Source organism: Podarcis bocagei (genome assembly GCF_964188305.1).
Source record: "Podarcis bocagei genome assembly, chromosome: 2".
NCBI lineage: Eukaryota > Metazoa > Chordata > Lepidosauria > Squamata > Lacertidae > Podarcis > Podarcis bocagei.
In genome coordinates, this window is record NC_138126.1 from 95988801 (window position 1) to 96009097 (window position 20297).

Here is a 20297-nt window from a genome sequence, read left to right on the forward strand (position 1 = left end):
TTAAGTATGGTGTGATTATTAGCAGCAAGCAATTTGTTTAGAATGTGGAAAGCGTTTGTGCTGTATTACAAATAGATATCTATCATAAAAACACAAGGTAGTACAGTATTGGTTTTGTCTCTTAAAATCCACGTTTGAGCTCTCTTTGTATCAGAGTTATCTCCTGCTCTGTTTATTTTGAAAATGAAATAGTCTGCAGTTCTTGAATGTTGTTTAGAAACCAAAATAGTGCATGAAATCCTGTCATTTAGAAATGAACAATTCAGTGCTCAAAAGTGGGCTGATCTTCTCAATGGCATCATGATGACACTAGACTAGATTTCTTTTCTGTATCTCAAGGAGCTGTTTAAATGACAACAGCAACGGCAATATATTACCTTCAGGTGAAAGGGTAGACAGGCAGCCTCTTGTGTAACGGGCAAGATCTTTTTGTAGATTGGCAGATTGGCCCTTGGGGCTGATTAACTGTGTGGTGCACAGCATTCTAGTGTTCTAGTCAGCCTCCACTGACCACAGCCGCTGCCATGTCGTGTTGTATCATTCTATAAAGTTTGCTAGATATATGTGTGAGAGTGTTTGTGCATTCAGAAGAAAGCCCTCCCTTCCCAAATGTACCGCTTAGACCAAGAAAGGTGCTCTCTAACAATTGACAGTTTATGAGTCAGTCACTGGATCTGCTACACAGTAAAGAAAGCTTTAGCAAAGCTAATGCATTCACTCAAAGCAGCAGGCACTTTCCCACAATGCTGTAGGAAATCTCCACGGCTACTTAGCTGGTGGTGAGGGCTGTTATAAAATTGCATGTAAAGGATTTTATTTTAGTATGTGTTACAACTTGATGCTTTGTTGCTTTAAAATACCTTATGCAAATCATTGAAATGCCTGATACCCAAAGCAGCAGGATCATTTGGAAGCAAGCCATTTGTGATGTCTAAGGTTTTACTTTATCTTGGTGATGTAGCTGAATGCCTCTCTTCGAAATTCTATAATCAAGTGAACCTTATTTTTGGCAGAAAGACTTTATTATTATTAAGTGGTTCCCTGCCTTTTAATGAACCTGAAAGCGGGCTGTTTTTGTGTGAGGATACATTCAGAATCCTTTTATAGTTTATTGAAAAATATCAGCTCTCATAAATATTTTTGAGGACATTAATTCTAAGTTAGTAGACTGATTACCTTCTTATTTCTAACTAGTGCTGTCAACTGATTAGTTTTTAAAATCATTTTATAGCTTTTAACTGATTGATTATATTTAAATACATTTGCATATTTTAAAACTCTACTGCTCGTGCCCTTTAAGAGGCTCTTAAAGAAATGGCACAATCTAGTCTTAAGGTTGAAATGTAGGATTTTTGTTTATTACATATCTCATTGTTTAATAGGGTAGAAACCTTTTTGGTATTTGCTTCTCCATCAAATACGTCTTTGCAATAGCGCACCAGAAGCAAAGTAGCACAGAAAAAACACACAAGTTCAACTGCTATCAGTGTTTCAGAAGATCCAGATTTAAAAGATGTATTGACATTGAATTCCTTTCCATTCCAACTCATTAGCTTCTGTTTCATATGGCTAGGGAAAAAGTTATAATTATTACACTGTTAAAGACAGTCTATTACCCTTTGGTTGAAAAAGAAACATGTTCCTTTCCATAGAGTTGGATACACATGTAGAGATCTGATGTGCTAGTGTTGCCTGTATAACACTGAATCCTTCAAGAGCCTTAATAATAAAGGCTCTAAATTGAAGTGTCAATGACACTATTGTTGGGCCAGTGAAACACAATTTTGCAGAAATAAACAAGGAACAGTTGTGTTTCCACTCTGATTCTTTTTACCACTTTGCAATTATCTGAGACCATATTAATAAAATTAGTAAAGAGCAACTGGCATCTTTCTTTTTCATGGTCCCTCTGTGCAACCACACATTGGGTTTCTGTACCTGTGTATAGCTTAGCTCATTTGGAATATCTCTCAAGCTAGGCTAGATTTTTGGCACATGCCAAATCCTTACTGTCCATGTTCATAACTTCCTGCTCAGTTCTCTTTCAGTTATCAGACTGGAAGAAGAACAGCTCTGTGTTAGAGTGCTTTCTGTGACATGGGGTGGTGGTCTGTGTGTCACAATTTTTATTTGACCGTTTTGGGGTTGTCCTTTGCTGCTCATTTGGGCCTAGGGCTCAACAAGTGAGCTACTTTGCAAGAGTTTGTCTTGTGGGAGGAGACTCGCTCAAACTGTTGGGCACAACCTTTTTCTTCTTTGTTGGTTGAATCCTGCAATATAAATACCTTCAGCATTGGCAGACTTCCACCAACCAGGCAAGAAAAAACTGAGCTAATTTGAGTTTGATTTCTAAGTAGACAATGCAAACTTGTAATATTATCTAATTTGAATCTATGCCAGGAAAAGTTTACTATCTCGAAAAAACAACAACACAAAAAATCTTTTGCCAAATGCATATAATCCAGGAGAGCAAGTCCCACCCCTCCCAAATCTGGGCAATGTTTTGGAGAGTACACTCCCCCCCCATACATTCACATAGCCAATGATGACCTTGGTAAACTAAATAGCATCTTGCAAGAATCATTGGGGTGGTCTGGTGGGAGAGGTTATTTCCAGAGAGCTGAGTTGATGGGGCCCCTTCCTCAAGCCCCCTGTGGTATCAAACCATGTTTCTATGTGGAATTGAAATAGCTACCTCAAAAGGTTTCTTGTTGGTGTTTATTTCCTAAGCCCTCTACAAAAAGGCAAATAAAGTACTATAGCAACTACTGGTTCAACTCTCTCTCCCCCCCCCCTCTACAAGCACAGCTAGGCAGCTCATCAGAAGAGAGAATGTTTAGATTGAAATTTTGGGTACACGTAAGTACTAACCAGTTTAGACCTCTAAAAAGCAGAATAGCTTATGGAAATTGGAAGACCTCCCTCACTTGCTGCATAATGCAGTTCACTACTGGCTGTGCAGAATCTCATGAGTAGAAGCCCTGTCCTTCCAAGCAGCAATACTCCTTTACAAGACTGGCTTGAAATTCATTTCCTGAGGGACTGCAGTCAATTTAATTCATGCTATACATTGTAAGTGTATTCCTTAAAGGTCACCTGCAGTAGCAGAGTCTACCACCAAGCTGCTAAATGTATTTAAGCAAAACAAAATACTTTGAAGGCATATCAGATATTTTGTAAAGCAGAAGGACTTTTGCTGCAAAAGCCCATCAGCATGCAACACCATAAAGCAAGTGTTGAATGTGGGTTAAGCTGTATTTGAAGTGGCACATATCTACTTTATAGAGAAGCATGTCTAAAAGGCAGGTGCAGTGCCTTTTTGAACATAAGACTAAACTATTTTTTGGATTAAGCAAATGAGCCTCAGACTTGTGTACTCCCACCTCCCCTGTTCTGTCGTTATTGAAACTATGGCTAGTTTAAACCACTGCTATTTTTCTAGAAAAAGAGGTGCTGGAACTCATCATGAATACCTTCCTTGTTCTCTTATAAAGGCAATGGCACCCACCTGTGAGGTGCCGGAACTGAGTTCTGTTTAAAAAAATGCCCTGGTTAAAACTATGACTAATTTAAACAAGCCAGGATGAACCCTTGGTATATGATCCGGGCTTCTTCACTAACAAGAATTCCCTCAAGTTCCCAAATAATAAGGAACTTTGGCTCATTTGAAACTGGAAGCAAATACTTCTGCTCTCCTCCTTATAGCTGCCCCAGACAGGAGGATGGGATGTAAATGAGCATGAGTTTTAGCAATATGTCCCATCTTGTCCTGATCCCATGATGAAGCCCACAGAGCAGGATGAGTCTGTTGTTACGGTTCCAAGGAAACTTCCTAGTGAACAACTTGCTTCAGGAAGGCTTAGAAGTGAACTGAAGCCTTTTGAACTTCTGCCTCTAAGCCCCTTCTCATAGGTTCCATCTCCTTTTGGAAAACTGGAGTCTCTGAAAGGGGCCAAGTTCTGACCTAAAGACCTTGCACCTCATGGCCTCCCTCCTTGTGTGCTGTCTGTGCTGTGGACTGGTGAGGTGGTGTGGGAAGCATTTATTTCCTCAGATCTGGGGAAAGGTATCCCCCACAGTCCTGGCTCTTGGGATCCTGAAACTGTGAGAACTAGCTCAGCAGGTTTTTGCTTGCCGGCCTTGGGTGCAGTAGTCTTCTGACCATCAACACCAGGCTCAGATCCAGGAACCTTAGCCAGTGACATTGTAACGTCTAATTTGGGATCCTGGTCACTGCTGGACTCTAGGGTCATATCTCCAAGCATATAATTCTTTAGCATAATGTCCAAACTGACCCTTTGAATAAGAATTAACAGAGGATTGGTTGTCTTGAATAGTTTTTAAGACTGCCTCTTTAATTTTCTGCTTTTTAAAAACTAATGGGAGCTATGTGCACAGCGTTGATGAGAAGCAGAATTGTTTATTCTTCAGTTTTGTCTTAATTTAAAAGGGAACATTTAGCTTCTAATATTATCCTTCAAATCCATTTGCTATTTAATTTTCCTTTCCATTGTGCAATTTTTTGTTTTGATTTGTTTTGAGGCTGTCTCTGTACAAATAAAACATGTTATTGCTTTTATTCTTTACCATATCTAGGTTCTTTGTGGAGCCCATTGGCTTTTCTCAGTTGTCATTGTGCTTTTCTACTTAACCATAGTAGTGCTTCTAGATTTTCTCCTGCAGGACAATCAAACAGTAGCTTCTGCACAGTCTGCCTTAGATCAGTGCTTGGAATTGGTGGATTTCCCAAGGCCATGTTTTTATTTGACTGGCACTCTGTGCTCTTTCAGCCATTCTGATAACTCATGTGGGCTGCCAGTTGCATTGTGTCACGAGCACCCCCTCACTGCTAGACTCCCAATTGCTCTGCACCAGAGAATCAGGCGCAGACCAAGTGAGTTTGGCCTCATTACTTCAGGCAAGATTAGCATGTGTGACATGTTTGATAGAAATCTGGAGGGCAGGTCTGAGGCACACATCATAACTGGGATGTGCACACGTGTCTGATATAAATAAGTGAATAGGTCTGAATAAGAAAAGCCAGACAACAAAGATTTAGCATGATGGTACAGAATTCACCTCTGAATTAGTCCTCTACAATTTTGGTTTCCTGCCTCAAAACCCTGCATAGAGATCTACAATTTCTAATATCTTCCCTGTATAAGCACTAGCCTTTCACTGTGTGTGAAATTGATACATGCAATGTCTTCTGTTTCAAAGCCTAAAGAAGTGCTGTCTCCTGTGAACAAATGGCTTTCACCAAAGAGAAGATTGTAACCTGAGAAATTGTACAAGGGAAAGGTTTATTTTTGTTTGGAGTAATTGGGGAGTAAAAGCCTGGGAGCGTACAATGGTAATGTAATGGTTTAATGCATAATAGTTGTAGAATAACTGGATGTGTTCATTATGTGGCAAATGGTTGAATGAAGGAGAAAATAGTGCAGACTTGCACGTGCAGTTGTAGGCATGTCTACTCTTGTGTAAGCCTCACTGAGTTCAGTGGGACTTACTCTCGGGGAGGTGCGCATAGGGGTGCAGTCCTAAAGAATGGATAGATTTTTTTGAATTGTGGTTTAAGCCACCATGGCAGCATTTCACATTCAATGCAATATTATCATGTTGGTCACCCTTTTTGATTTTATTAAAGCCAGGAAGGGTGCACACTGGAAACACTGGGAAATCTGAAATTCCCAAATGCAGACTATCCTGTCAGAATGTGAGAGATTTTGACCAAACATATATTAATATGAAAAAAACTTTGGTTTGGTGTGTGTGTGTACACACACACACATGCATGCACATGAAAGGGCAGCTCCTTCTGTGCCTGACTGACAGATGCTGACAGTGCAACCCACAAAGGATTTAAGCTAGTTAAGCCAGGTGGGCTTTTGGGACCACAAAGTGGAAACTATTAGAATTTGCAGCTTGAGAGCCTAGCTGTCAACAGCACACACTTGATCTCCATCATATTATGGTTTCCTGTACAACAGTAGTGGGGAATCTGTGGCCCTCCATATTTTATAGAATCATAGAGTCATAGAACTGTAGAGTTGGAAGGGACCACAAGGGTCATCTCGTCCAACCTCCTGCACTGCAGTAATCTTTTTTGCCCATTGTGGGGCTTCAACCCATGACCCTGAGATCAAGAGTCTCATGCTCTACCAGCTGAGCTATTCCAGCTCAACTCCAACTCCTGTTAGCCCTAGTCAGCATGCCTAGTGGTCAGGGATGGTGGGAACTGTATTCCAGCAACATCTGGAGGGCCACAGGTTCTACACCCCTGTGGTACAGGATGAGCATACTGGAAATTAAAAATGGGGGGGGGGGAAGAAGTGTTGTAGAAAAGGTGAGATGGCAACAGAGCGAAATTGCACATCAAATTTGCACTAACATTTTGGACTACTATCTCTGGGTAACGTTCTTAGCTGTAACTTTTAAAAAGAAACTGATTTCTAATAGATCAGATTAGGTAGGAAATAGAAAATTCTGAGAAGATTTATTAAGATGTCTGTACAGTGGTACCTCGGGTTACATACGCTTCAGGTTACAGACTCCGCTAACCCAGAAATAGTACCTTTGGTTAAGAACTTTGCTTCAGGATGAGAACAGAAATTGTGCTCTGGCAGCACGGTGGCAGCAGGAGGCCCCATTATCTAAAGTGGTACTTCAGGTTAAGAACAGTTTCAGGTTAAGAACAGACCTCCGGAATGAATTAAGTACTTAACCCGAGGTACCACTGTATTTAAATGGTACAAAACATTTGTATTTGGCAATGTAATTAATGTAGTAAAACTGGCTAATTTCCTCCCCAAAGTACTTTTAGTAAACACCCACACACATTCTGCTTTAATAGGATCACATTGCTTAAAATTTTCCAGGAGCCTGACTCTGGCAGCAAATACTTCTGCATCAGCTGGTTAATGGTACAGTTGTGGATAAAAAAAGTCATGTTCCCATCAATTACTTTGTGATTTCCTCTATCTCTAGATATTGACCTTAGCAGGTTACAGGGGGTGGGGTGGGGATTAATACAGTACAAGCATTTCTCTGTTTGATACTTCATTGTTCTTGGATAATGTTACTACAATGGGGATCTAGCTTTGGTTTCATTCCAATTAAAAACCCAGGAAATGTTTCTAGTTTTGAGCAGCTGCAGAGGTTTAAACAAAGTCAGTATTTCATCTGTATTCCCAGAGTATACATTCCTGGGCTGTGTTAAATGTACTGTATATGTAGTGCAGCACATTGACTTTGAGCTTTACAAATGAAGTTGAAAAGAATGTAAAACACAAGGGCTGCTGTGAATTTTGTAGAATACTTAAGCTCATTTTTATTCTGTAATTGTTCAGAGAAGCAGGGTATGAAGGAATGGCATCTCTTTTTGTACCTATGTAACAGCAGCTGATTTACAAGATAAGAGGTGAAGTTTGACATTTATGAGAAGGCACAAATTGAGTCTTCATTGTGATTTGTTAAGAAGATATTGAGATTATTCTAACAACTTGGTACCTAGGCCTGCCTGAAGATTTGTGACCTAGTGTGTAAACTATACCAAACTATGATTTGCTGACTTTTATCTGCATGAACTGTTACTATGCTGTATGAAGTTTTTCTAAGCCATCATAACATAAGGTGTTCTGTGTGAGTGCTGAGAAACCTCAGTTGGTTCAAAATGCATATAATACGGGACATATATTATTTCATTTGTGATGGTTATTGATTTGTTTCCAGGTCCAATGCAAAGTACTGGTTTTGACTTCTAAATCTCTCAATAATCTGCCTCATGTTATATGTGCCTGGCCTTCCACTTAAATCAGCATTTGAAGCCTTTCCTTGCATTCCTTCATATGCAGAAAGCAGATGGGCATATGAGACAGGGCCTTTTTAGTTGTGGAGCCATGATTAGGGAACATGATAATGGATTAGGGACCTGTTTCTAAAATTATTTAAATGCACATCACTTACGATCCCTTCATACTTCATAATCGGTCGATGTTGCCAATAAATATTTTTTTAGAAAAATGATTGCATTTAAATGTACAATGTGTTGGTTTTCCATAACACATACTTTGGGGGAAACTACTTAGTTTCTATTTAAAACAAATGTACAAAGGTGGACTGAGATCTACTTTCAATTAAGCTGTGTTTTAAAAAGAATGTTGTTTAATTCTTTCGCCCGATAAATGTGTTTTTGATCTTTCATTTTCAACAGTGCCAGAACCTATTAAGACCAGTTTAAGCCAGCCCCAACCTGCCGGTACCAGTACCAGTACTTCCACCAGCACTATTACTAACAATAGCAATGGCAAGCGTGCATCTGCCAATGGGCAGCAGCCAGCTGCATCCCGATACCTGCCTCGTGAGGTGCCTCCACGCTTCCGCCAACAAGAACAGAAGCAGCTCTTAAAAAGAGGCCAGCCTCTGCCTACTGGAACTCTGATCAGCACGAGCCCAGCGCAAGGTACTGGACAAGCAGGAGCAAGTCCTCCTCCACAGCCAGGAGTAGGTGGACATCACCACCCCAGTAAAACTCAGACCCCAACAGGTAAGGATTTATGCTGGGAAATGCATTGCATGAAGAGAACCTGTTCAGATTCTCAATTAAATAGTTAACCTTTAACTCAGAATTGCCTTTCTCCTGTTCAGAACATAGTGGTCATTTAGAGGGGAAGACTTTGTTCTGTTCTCTGGTCGCAGGAGTACATTCACCTAGAAAGTATGTGCGAGGAGTGTAGAAATGAGACTTAATTCTTCAGAAACACTCATATAAAGCCATGTTGGTAGCTTATAAAGCAGTAGTCACATGCTGTTTCTGTACCAAATGTTGCCTGTTTCAACACTGCTGATCTCTGCTTACCATACTCTAGTTGAGAACATTGCCCATGCATGCTTCCATGAGAGGTTAGAATATAAATGTAATTAACTAAAAGTCTTGAAACCAAGTTAGCAAGAAGCAGCTTGTAATTGTAAAAGCTTTCCTACAGGCAACAGCTAGGACTAATTAATTGCGACAGTGGTTGTTTTCAGCTAAGTTCTACTGAGGGTAAACCCGCTGAAATTACTAAACCCATGTCTGTCAATTTCAGTGGGTCTACTCTTATTAGAACTTAGTTGGATGCAACCTTGTGAAATCATATATATCTAAAAATGGTGTCCAAAAGGAATACAACTCTCAAAATGGAAGGTGGATCTCCATGGGAAGAGTGCATTCCTTTAACCAAAGCCTTCACAGCCTGATGCTTGTATATCTTGAATGGACCAAGTGATGATTGCTGTTCAGCTCATTCTGAGTCCGTACATCTTGAAGTATATTTTGGCTTAAATAATTGTTATGGTGCTTTTGCTTCCTTGATACCCCAGTCTGAGTAGACACTGAAACATATTGTGCTTGAATATACTTGTACTGAGATAGGCAGATCCTATAAGTTAAGGTGTATGCTATATGGAGGCCTTACAGTTAATCTGTAACTTAAAGGGAGGCACACACCTTTGAAGAGTCTTGCCTGTTCACTTTATTTTGTTAATTGGTAGATTGATTTACTATGTTTTGTCAGAGCTGCATCCTTGCTACAATGTTCAGAAGCTATAAGTGTCCTAAAAGCCATGAGGCAATGTTGCCTTCTCAATGGACTTTGGCTTCGTGCTAGGTTACATGTGAATAATTTTAAGGTTTGTTCTGATGTAGCCATAATGCGGATAATCTTAAAATAATCACTGTTACAATAACAACATTAATTTTCTTCATAGTTATTTGTAGCCCACATAGGAAAACATAACGCAACATTTAATCTTGCTTCATGCTTGGTTGACTTCAGGTATTCCTTTCAAATCTTCAGTTCTCATAATAGAAGGCTGTCATGGGGAAAATATATAACATGCACTCAAGTAATGCTTCATAATATTTCTCATTAACCAATCTTCAGAAACGTTTGAAATCACACATCCCTTCTAAACTCTCTGTATCTTCTGCTCAGTCACAAATATCTGTCTTGCTCCTCTAACCTCTGTGCAGCAGCTTCTTATCCACTTGCTTGGATCCACTCCCATCTGTTTCTCCTTGCTGCATTTCATCTCTGCTTTGAGTTAACTGGACATCCAGGCAAGCAAGAAATATCAGCCTCCCTCCTGCCTATTTCCAGCAATTCCAATGCAGTTACAGCTCACTGCTTATTGAGAAATCTTAAATTTTGACTGTTTATGGAAGGGGTGGGGAACCTGTGGCCGTCCAGATGTTGGGCTACAACTCCTCTCATCCATGATTGGCTAGCTGAGGCAGAGGAAAGCTGGAGTTCAGCAACATCTGGAGGGTCACAGGTCCCCCACTCTTAGTTCATGACATATGTAGATATGATGCAAACATTTCATACTACCAGCTGTTCTCCTGCACAACCCAATTTGAGGAAAGCTGTCTGCAGAATTTGTCCATGAATGCATGAAGCTGTCTTACATCAAAGCTACATACACACTATACCTTTGAAACACATTTCTGCCCTCCAAAAATTCTGGGCAGTATAGTTTGTTAAGTGTTGCTGGGAATTATAACTATGTGAGGAGTAAAATACAATGCCCAGAATTCTCTGAAGGGAAAGAATGTGCTTCAGAGTTGCTTGAAAGGTATAGTATGTGTGCAGTCATAGTCAAATCATTGTTACATCTGGTTCTGCTTTGTCTATTCCGACTGGCAGTGACTTTCTAGTGTTTCAGACTGGTCTCTTTCTCAGCAATACCTGAACATGCCAGGTATTGAACTGGGGCTTTCTGTGCAAGATGAGCCCTGTTGTATCTGACCAAAAGGCCATTTAGTCCTTTGCTCTAAATACTTCCCATTCTAACAGTGGTCAGCCATTTGTGAAGTTTGCAAGCAGGACCTACCTCCAGATTGAGGTAGAGGAACGGGAAGAACATAGCCCTCTTCCCTTTCTAAGAAGCTGCTGTTTATGCATTGCAATCATTGTCTGACACCATTAGGTCTTCTGAGTCTTCCTTTTATAATTTTGCCAAATCTTCTCTAGCCTTTGGTTAATTAATATTCTACAGCCTTTAAAATGTGTTATCCAACTGGTATCCAAAGGCATATGGTTTCTGATTGTGGAGGTAGTATGCAGCCATCATGGCTGGTAGACATTGATAGTCTTGTTATTCAACAGCCTCCCTGACCGAACTGGCTGAGGTTGTCGTGTTGGAGGAACCCAGAGAGGTGGTTTGGGTGACTTCAGTATGCATGGTGAGGATTCCTTATGTTCAGCTTGGGAGTTCAGGGCAACCATAGGCCTGTTTCAGATAATCATTGGTCCAAGGCACAGAACAGGGCATAATCTTGATTTAGTCTTCACTTCATGTGAGGAGAGGGGTGGTCTGGAAATAAAGGATGGTGAATATCACTCCATTATCATGGTCAGACCACTTCTTTGTGAGACTTGGACTTGCAATGACAATTCTCCCTTGCAAGGGTGGGGAACCAGTTAGGATGGTCCACCTGCTGGAGACTGATGGAATCTGATAGATTCCTAACTGCTGTGGAGGGTTTTCAGTGTATAGAACAGGTGATCCTGTCAAGGCCGTAGTTTCATTATGGAATGGTGAGATACAACTGCTCTTGAAGGCCCTTTCTAGTGCTGTGGAGCCCACTTCGTTTCTTTATATACTGAGAAAGTGTGGTTGATGAAATGGGCTGAGCTAGGGCTGGAGCATAAGTGGCAGTGAGCCACTCTATCTCTGTATTGGTTTGAATAAAATAATTTATACAGAATGTTGACACAATTTATTTCTCAAAATCTGAGTTTGAAGTTATTCTTTGTTTAAGTCAGCTGAAAAATTCAGCAGCTGTTACTTTAAGAAACCATGAGAGGTGGCAACCGTTCCTGCTATAAATGCATGATATGATATTGTAGCAGGATGAGCTAGGCCTGTGAGAGTTAATGGGCTTTAGGCCAGCTTATATCATAGCTGAGAAGAATTACTTGTGGATCTCAGAATATATTCCTTCTCAATAATAGCCTGAGAAAAGATGAGGCTAAAAGGGGTCTACCAAAGCTGACCCAGGCAGTATGAATGAAATGCAAGGCTTATTTGGAGTAAGTAAATGGAAGGAGGCATTCTTTCGTAACGAGTTAAAGATGCACTGAGTGCAAATCTTTCCAATCCCTTATCCAAAAACAAATGGATAAATGCTTCAGGTGTATTTTTAAAAAATCCATTTTATTAATTATTGTGATTAGTAAACCATTTTGCATTTTCCCCAGTCTAAATGGTTATGACTCAGAGGGGGCAGTGCTGAAGTCTAGCTGAAAGTTCTGTGTCCTCTGAAACACATTCATTGGGATCAGACTGCGGTTCTTTAGACGTGAGGAGGAAAGCATTCATGAACAGCAGGACGGAACCTGAGCAGTAAAGTCAAAACCAAAACACAGTTTCAGGGGCTAAATCGTGGTGAGGTTTGAGTTTAATTGAGCCCTGATTCCCGTTTTTCTTTCATTTGTATGCCTTAATATGCTTAACAGTGATAGAAAAATTGGCTGGCACTTGATTATTGGTTATAGCAGTTTAAGAATCCTTGTAAGCAAAAAGTGCCAACATCCTTCTTATTGGAGTTGAAGTCTTACCCCATTTCCCTCCAGCTCTTGTGCCTTCTTGTATTGTTTTTGTGCTTCCTGGCTATGCAGTCTTAAGGCTGGCAAAATAATCTTTTCTAGGTATGCTGAATGCTGAAACATTCCTTAAATTCTTAACATTCCTTTGTTTTTCTCAAAGGTCTGAAGTCCTAGACCTTAAATGCTGGTTTTAGTGTGGTTGTAACATTTCATCAAATTGTTACTAGCTAATATGAGATCTTTAATTGAAAATACATGTGTTGTATCCAGTACTGTGCGAGTGAAGCTGCACTTGTGCAATGGGACTGCAGCCTTTTGTGAACTCTCAAATATGCTCTGGAGGCCTGCCCCCTAACCCTCTGGAGCAGATTTTTTGGGGGTGTGGGGGACTATAGAGGACAGGACAGGACAGGAAGGTGAAGGCACACTCAGCAGCATTTGGGTGCAACCCTATGTATTTTAATATGTTTATTCTTGAAAGACAGTTATGCTGCAGCCTCTATGCAAATTGCTTTATTTTATTCTTCCTAGTGGATTAGTTCATGTGGAGTTATACATCAACCTTAGGGGTTTGATTGAAATAGGCTGGGTTTAGAATGCATTCTCAGTTATAGCAGTGTGATTCTGCTTTGTCCTTTATTTAGATTTTTAATTCTGCCTATCCTTGATATTTCTGGGTGGGGAACATATGAAAACAATAGCAGTAAAATACTTTAATAAGATAGGAAAATAAATCTGCCATCAGGTTTCATATGGTTTTGAAGCACATTCTGCTAAATCTTAAAACAAAATGATTTTAGTTTCTTGGTTGCACATCAAAGGTTTGAATGTCTGGAGAACTCCACTTTTGGCAGAGGGCCTTGGATAGATTTTCTAAGTGCTGATGCTGTTGAAATCTAAATATGTAAGTGGAGAACCAACGAGAATGTTATTCAATGTCTTGTTATTCAACAGCCTCCCTGACCGAACTGGCTGAGGTTGTCGTGTTGGAGGAACCCAGAGAGGTGGTTTGGGTGACTTCAGTATGCATGGTGAGGATTCCTTATGTTCAGCTTGGGAGTTCAGGGCAACCATAGGCCTGTTTCAGATAATCATTGGTCCAAGGCACAGAACAGGGCATAATCTTGATTTAGTCTTCACTTCATGTGAGGAGAGGGGTGGTCTGGAAATAAAGGATGGTGAATATCACTCCATTATCATGGTCAGACCACTTCTTTGTGAGACTTGGACTTGCAATGACAATTCTCCCTTGCAAGGGTGGGGAACCAGTTAGGATGGTCCACCTGCTGGAGACTGATGGAATCTGATAGATTCCTAACTGCTGTGGAGGGTTTTCAGTGTATAGAACAGGTGATCCTGTCAAGGCCGTAGTTTCATTATGGAATGGTGAGATACAACTGCTCTTGAAGGCCCTTTCTAGTGCTGTGGAGCCCACTTCGTTTCTTTATATACTGAGAAAGTGTGGTTGATGAAATGGGCTGAGCTAGGGCTGGAGCATAAGTGGCAGTGAGCCACTCTATCTCTGTATTGGTTTGAATAAAATAATTTATACAGAATGTTGACACAATTTATTTCTCAAAATCTGAGTTTGAAGTTATTCTTTGTTTAAGTCAGCTGAAAAATTCAGCAGCTGTTACTTTAAGAAACCATGAGAGGTGGCAACCGTTCCTGCTATAAATGCATGATATGATATTGTAGCAGGATGAGCTAGGCCTGTGAGAGTTAATGGGCTTTAGGCCAGCTTATATCATAGCTGAGAAGAATTACTTGTGGATCTCAGAATATATTCCTTCTCAATAATAGCCTGAGAAAAGATGAGGCTAAAAGGGGTCTACCAAAGCTGACCCAGGCAGTATGAATGAAATGCAAGGCTTATTTGGAGTAAGTAAATGGAAGGAGGCATTCTTTCGTAACGAGTTAAAGATGCACTGAGTGCAAATCTTTCCAATCCCTTATCCAAAAACAAATGGATAAATGCTTCAGGTGTATTTTTAAAAAATCCATTTTATTAATTATTGTGATTAGTAAACCATTTTGCATTTTCCCCAGTCTAAATGGTTATGACTCAGAGGGGGCAGTGCTGAAGTCTAGCTGAAAGTTCTGTGTCCTCTGAAACACATTCATTGGGATCAGACTGCGGTTCTTTAGACGTGAGGAGGAAAGCATTCATGAACAGCAGGACGGAACCTGAGCAGTAAAGTCAAAACCAAAACACAGTTTCAGGGGCTAAATCGTGGTGAGGTTTGAGTTTAATTGAGCCCTGATTCCCGTTTTTCTTTCATTTGTATGCCTTAATATGCTTAACAGTGATAGAAAAATTGGCTGGCACTTGATTATTGGTTATAGCAGTTTAAGAATCCTTGTAAGCAAAAAGTGCCAACATCCTTCTTATTGGAGTTGAAGTCTTACCCCATTTCCCTCCAGCTCTTGTGCCTTCTTGTATTGTTTTTGTGCTTCCTGGCTATGCAGTCTTAAGGCTGGCAAAATAATCTTTTCTAGGTATGCTGAATGCTGAAACATTCCTTAAATTCTTAACATTCCTTTGTTTTTCTCAAAGGTCTGAAGTCCTAGACCTTAAATGCTGGTTTTAGTGTGGTTGTAACATTTCATCAAATTGTTACTAGCTAATATGAGATCTTTAATTGAAAATACATGTGTTGTATCCAGTACTGTGCGAGTGAAGCTGCACTTGTGCAATGGGACTGCAGCCTTTTGTGAACTCTCAAATATGCTCTGGAGGCCTGCCCCCTAACCCTCTGGAGCAGATTTTTTGGGGGTGTGGGGGACTATAGAGGACAGGACAGGACAGGAAGGTGAAGGCACACTCAGCAGCATTTGGGTGCAACCCTATGTATTTTAATATGTTTATTCTTGAAAGACAGTTATGCTGCAGCCTCTATGCAAATTGCTTTATTTTATTCTTCCTAGTGGATTAGTTCATGTGGAGTTATACATCAACCTTAGGGGTTTGATTGAAATAGGCTGGGTTTAGAATGCATTCTCAGTTATAGCAGTGTGATTCTGCTTTGTCCTTTATTTAGATTTTTAATTCTGCCTATCCTTGATATTTCTGGGTGGGGAACATATGAAAACAATAGCAGTAAAATACTTTAATAAGATAGGAAAATAAATCTGCCATCAGGTTTCATATGGTTTTGAAGCACATTCTGCTAAATCTTAAAACAAAATGATTTTAGTTTCTTGGTTGCACATCAAAGGTTTGAATGTCTGGAGAACTCCACTTTTGGCAGAGGGCCTTGGATAGATTTTCTAAGTGCTGATGCTGTTGAAATCTAAATATGTAAGTGGAGAACCAACGAGAATGCTAGCACCAAATGTACACTTGAAGGAAAGATGACAGGAAGGAGAAGTAATGGAACTGGAGGAGTTTTATGCTTTCCAGTATATCTTTAAACTGAATGAATAATAAAATTGCTAAGATACAACATAAATTTCCATGGGCAGTAATCAGTTACCTAATACATAAAATATGTATGCAAATAAATGCCATATTTGTTAAAACATTATTATTGCTAAACTATTTATACCCTACTCTATCAGAGCACTTTACATATGGTTGCCAGGTGATTTCTGATCCAGGCAGCTTTACTTTCATTTCTTCAGCAGTAGAACTGTTGAGTGCATTCAGACCATTTTTGAGCGTTATTGTTCCATATTTTGCTAATTAAGAACATAGTTTAATGTAGTATAGCTGACGACTTTGAAAAGCAGATGTGTTTTGGAAAACTCTCAAACTAGAGTGAAAATTAAAGGTAGGTATGGAAGTGGAAAGCTACACACATTCCAAAATATAAGGACAACCACTTTTGTGCAATGCCTAAACAATAACTTAGCATTTAAAGAGAAGTAGACTTGTGCATGCTATTTAATTTCTTAAAGATGGGTGACATATCTGTGACCACTATTTTAGATACACCTCTGCACATAATTTATGAGACCTTGTTAAAACTGGATGCTAGCTTAAACATTCAGACTTCACTGAATTACAAACGATTGCATTGCCTTGAGTATCTTGAGGTCTAAAACTATGAAAAATATTCCTATAAATGCAGTTTAGTCCAAAGTTCACAAAGAACGAAAGGAGAATTTCCCCAGAATTCTGTAGGTTCTGATATATTTGTTAATATCCCTTTTTAAAACCTTGTCACTTGCTGTACCTGTTATATGATACTTATTGAAATTCAGACCCCTGGTATTTAGAAATTTCTGAGTGATAGCTAATTAAGCCTTATTTGGAGTAGACCCATTGAAATCAAGGTGCTTAAGTTACATAATTCCATTGATTTCAGTTGTTCTACTCTGAGTATGACTAATATTGGATATCATCCGCTGGTTGCCAGAATACGTTTCTTGTATTATAATATGTTCCTACATTATGTTCCCAAAATCCATTAAGTGCTTAGTACACTTTTCATCATCATATAAACATGAAATTTAAGTAGTAGTTTGCTTAAAGGATTTTGTCCCTGAGCCGAACATTGAAATGTGTGTTAATATAATTTTATTTCTCAATGGGGGAGAGGGAGGAGGGTGGACAAATTAACCCACTACCCAGTGGGGTATATTGGAAACTGAATGAGAATACTTTAAGGCTATCATATCATGAAAGTTTGGCTACATGGAGAAAGGGGTTCAGAACAGTCAGAAGGAGTGTGTGAGACATGGCCTTTGCATCTAATAATAGCTGAGCCTTAAAATGTTTGTATCGAGGTTAAGGAAGAAGAGCATCACTTTGGTAGTTGGCTAAACTTGGCATTTGGGAGGCTGTGAAAAGTGTACTATGTAATCAGTAACCTTTGCCGCCTTACAATGGAGTTTTTGTATATTTTTAGCATGGCTAATCGGTTTTGACTGGGTTGGAAGTTGACCTGCTCTTCCTGCTGCTTATGTCCCACTTGAAGTCCTAATCTTCCTTTGGGATGTTTGTGACATAACACTTACTTGCTGTGGAGAGGAAGGTGCCTATCATGTAAAACAAGTTTAGGATTTCAAATGACAATTCCAGATAAATAGATGAATTTCTAAGCAGAAAGCTGATTTTAATGTATCTCCTAAAATGTATGCACATGTTTGTTTCAAGTTACATATACACATATATGTTGTCCTAAGCATTATGATACTCTGTTAGAAGTGGCCACATTATTTTATTTATTTAAATGCATTTATAAATGTCTTATTTTTTTAAAAAAAACCTCTGTGTGGTACACAATATTTCCATGTAAAATTATATTAAAAAGTAAAATTACCATTTTTGTGTGCTTAGAAGATTATTGCAATTGTAACTTGCACCAGAAAGATAACACTGTTTTTATTTTCTGCTTGAGACTTGCCTAAAAAAATTCCAGACATCTGAGAAAGTAATATAACTGGAGAGTTGTAACACTCTTTTTGCAAAAAGAAAAATATTTTCTGCAGGGCTTGAAGAAAAGAATAGCTTTAAATTGATAATCTGTAATAAACTACATGTACACCACCTTTGGTTCTATGATGGAAGAAAGTCAGGATATAAAAGCAACAAAGGAAAAAAATGGAAAACAGCATTAGTAATTGCTGCACCCATTACTTAGTGGCATAGAGGTGGTTGGGTGCAAGACTGGAAAAGAGGTTTTAATTCCTAGGGCCAGCATCACATTTTGGGGTTGCCTTTGTCATGGTTTTAAATGCCAGACTTAAATTTGTAGGTGCTTGGCTACCAGGTGCTTGGCAGTCTTCCAACATTGGCAAGATCCTGCCAACAGCTGATCTCTCTATCTAGTATGTCTGTGAGTAATTGGAATAGTTTGGAACACATTTGAAATACCTTTGAAGTCTACCATGTTTAAAGGACAACCAAGTAGCTACAAGTGCAGAGGATAACTCTTTCCAGATATACATTCTGGAGTGAAATATATTCTTAAATGCCCATCCCATCCCCATAGGATGCCTGACAACTATAGCTCAATTCAGGACACCTTTTGGATGGAAAAGGAAGACAGATGTTGGTTAATAGGGCAGAAATAATTTTATTTCCTCATAAACTAATGTCTGGTTTTTCAGTATTTAGCAATTGTTAGAAACTAACTCATAAATAGTACATTTAACACACCATAGTGTATTTTTAAAAATTTAAAATACATATTTGATATATTTGTAGCAGGGCTCGAAATTAGCAGGGTGCATTTTGCACCTAAAGATTCTCAATTTGCAAGCACCTCAAAAAGTCTGAGTGCCATTTTTTTATGCCTGGTTGTCACTCAAGGATTACTGAAATGTATGTGCTTTGAAGCCTCAAAGGACAGACAATATGTTAAGGTGTTTAACAATAAAGAGTAGAGTGTTTTGAAAACTGAAGTACGGTACCAATACTTTTATTGTAAACAGCAAATTAAACATGTACTAACAATTTCTGCTAAAAAATGGCGACTAGACATTCTGTTTTGGCGCCCACAACCTAGGTCCCAGAAGCCATTTGGCTCCTAGCTATTCTATCCCTGTTTCTAACACTGCTTTGTAGCAAATACGTTGACATATCTGATATATTAGCACCTCCCTCCTTCGATTAGTCATTTACACACATTGACAGCCTTGGGATGGGGAAACCTAACAAGCACCAACCCAGTGGTTCAAGGGATATTCAGTGTCACCAGCCCATCCTGTGGGCATCTGCAGGCATCCTTGCTTTAGGCTTTCAGGTTTCTCTTGAAGACTTTCTTACACTGACAGGCCTATGCAGTATTTGATCTGTACTTTTTAAATGTTTTATAATTTTTTAAATATTGCTGTTAGATTATGAGAAGGTGGTACAGAAATACTTTTAAAAGTAAAATAAATTTTACAGAAAAGAGAAACCAATAATTTGCAAAATAAGAGAAAAAAAAAGGAAATACTGAAACCCAAAAGTATAAATTCCTTAAGAGAAGGTAAAGCAGTTGCAACGACTGAGGACTTGGTGGCAGCTGCTTGTGACTAAATGTTCAAAGAAACATCAGTGATACAGTGTCATTTAATCAAAGAGATTGTTGGCCATGTATACCCTGCATTTAAAAATGGTGCTAAAGTAACCTAAATGCACATAGGCTTCAGGAAGTAGAAGTTTGCAAACAAGTTCATGCAGACTAAGCACATTTGCATTTTAAATTTTACACGCTTTTTTCAGTAACACAGAGGACAGTCCACTGTGCAGGTCAATGAACCCTTGCAAGCTGAAGACTGCAGGACATTTGAAGTTCTGGCCACTGGAAATCTTTCTCCTTTCTCAACAGCTCCTCTGGCTACTTTCATTAGCAATGCCTGCTCATTTTTGAGCCTAGCATATAACTCTTATGGGCTAGAAACTTTCTTTTTAAATTTACAGTGTATATATATATATCTTAAATTCACAGTGTGTTGGCTATGTTCCTTCATATGCTTGGTGCAGTTTTATGTGTATATTTTTAGGAGCTAGATAATGTTTTATGTGCAATTTAACTTTTTTGCTTCTGAATAATTGCAGCTGATTCTTCTCCTATGAGATCCGCTGTGGCAAGTTGATGCATATTTTAGTTACTTCTGGGAGTACTTATCCTATGCTAGGACAACTATATTATTAGTAGTAATCCCTATTGGTGGTTGATTTTATAGTCTTAAAGTCTGGATAGATGGATGGCACCATAATTCATAGCTTGTATGCTGTAAATCACCTGATTTGCTCTCAAAATCTAGGAAGAC

The 20297-nt window shown here is 39.2% G+C and overlaps 1 protein-coding gene across 10 annotated transcripts in view; it reads left to right on the forward strand.

Annotated features, from left to right (window-relative positions):
- Positions 1–20297, forward strand: part of TNRC6C (trinucleotide repeat containing adaptor 6C) — a 432408-nt gene that overhangs the window by 354837 nt on the left and 57274 nt on the right. For all 10 annotated transcript variants that reach the window (XM_081185339.1, XM_081185338.1, XM_081185344.1 and 7 more), the window contains one exon: positions 8213–8545. In XM_081185339.1, the coding sequence (XP_081041465.1) occupies positions 8213–8545 (333 nt within the window). The remainder of the gene's footprint in view (positions 1–8212; positions 8546–20297) is intronic.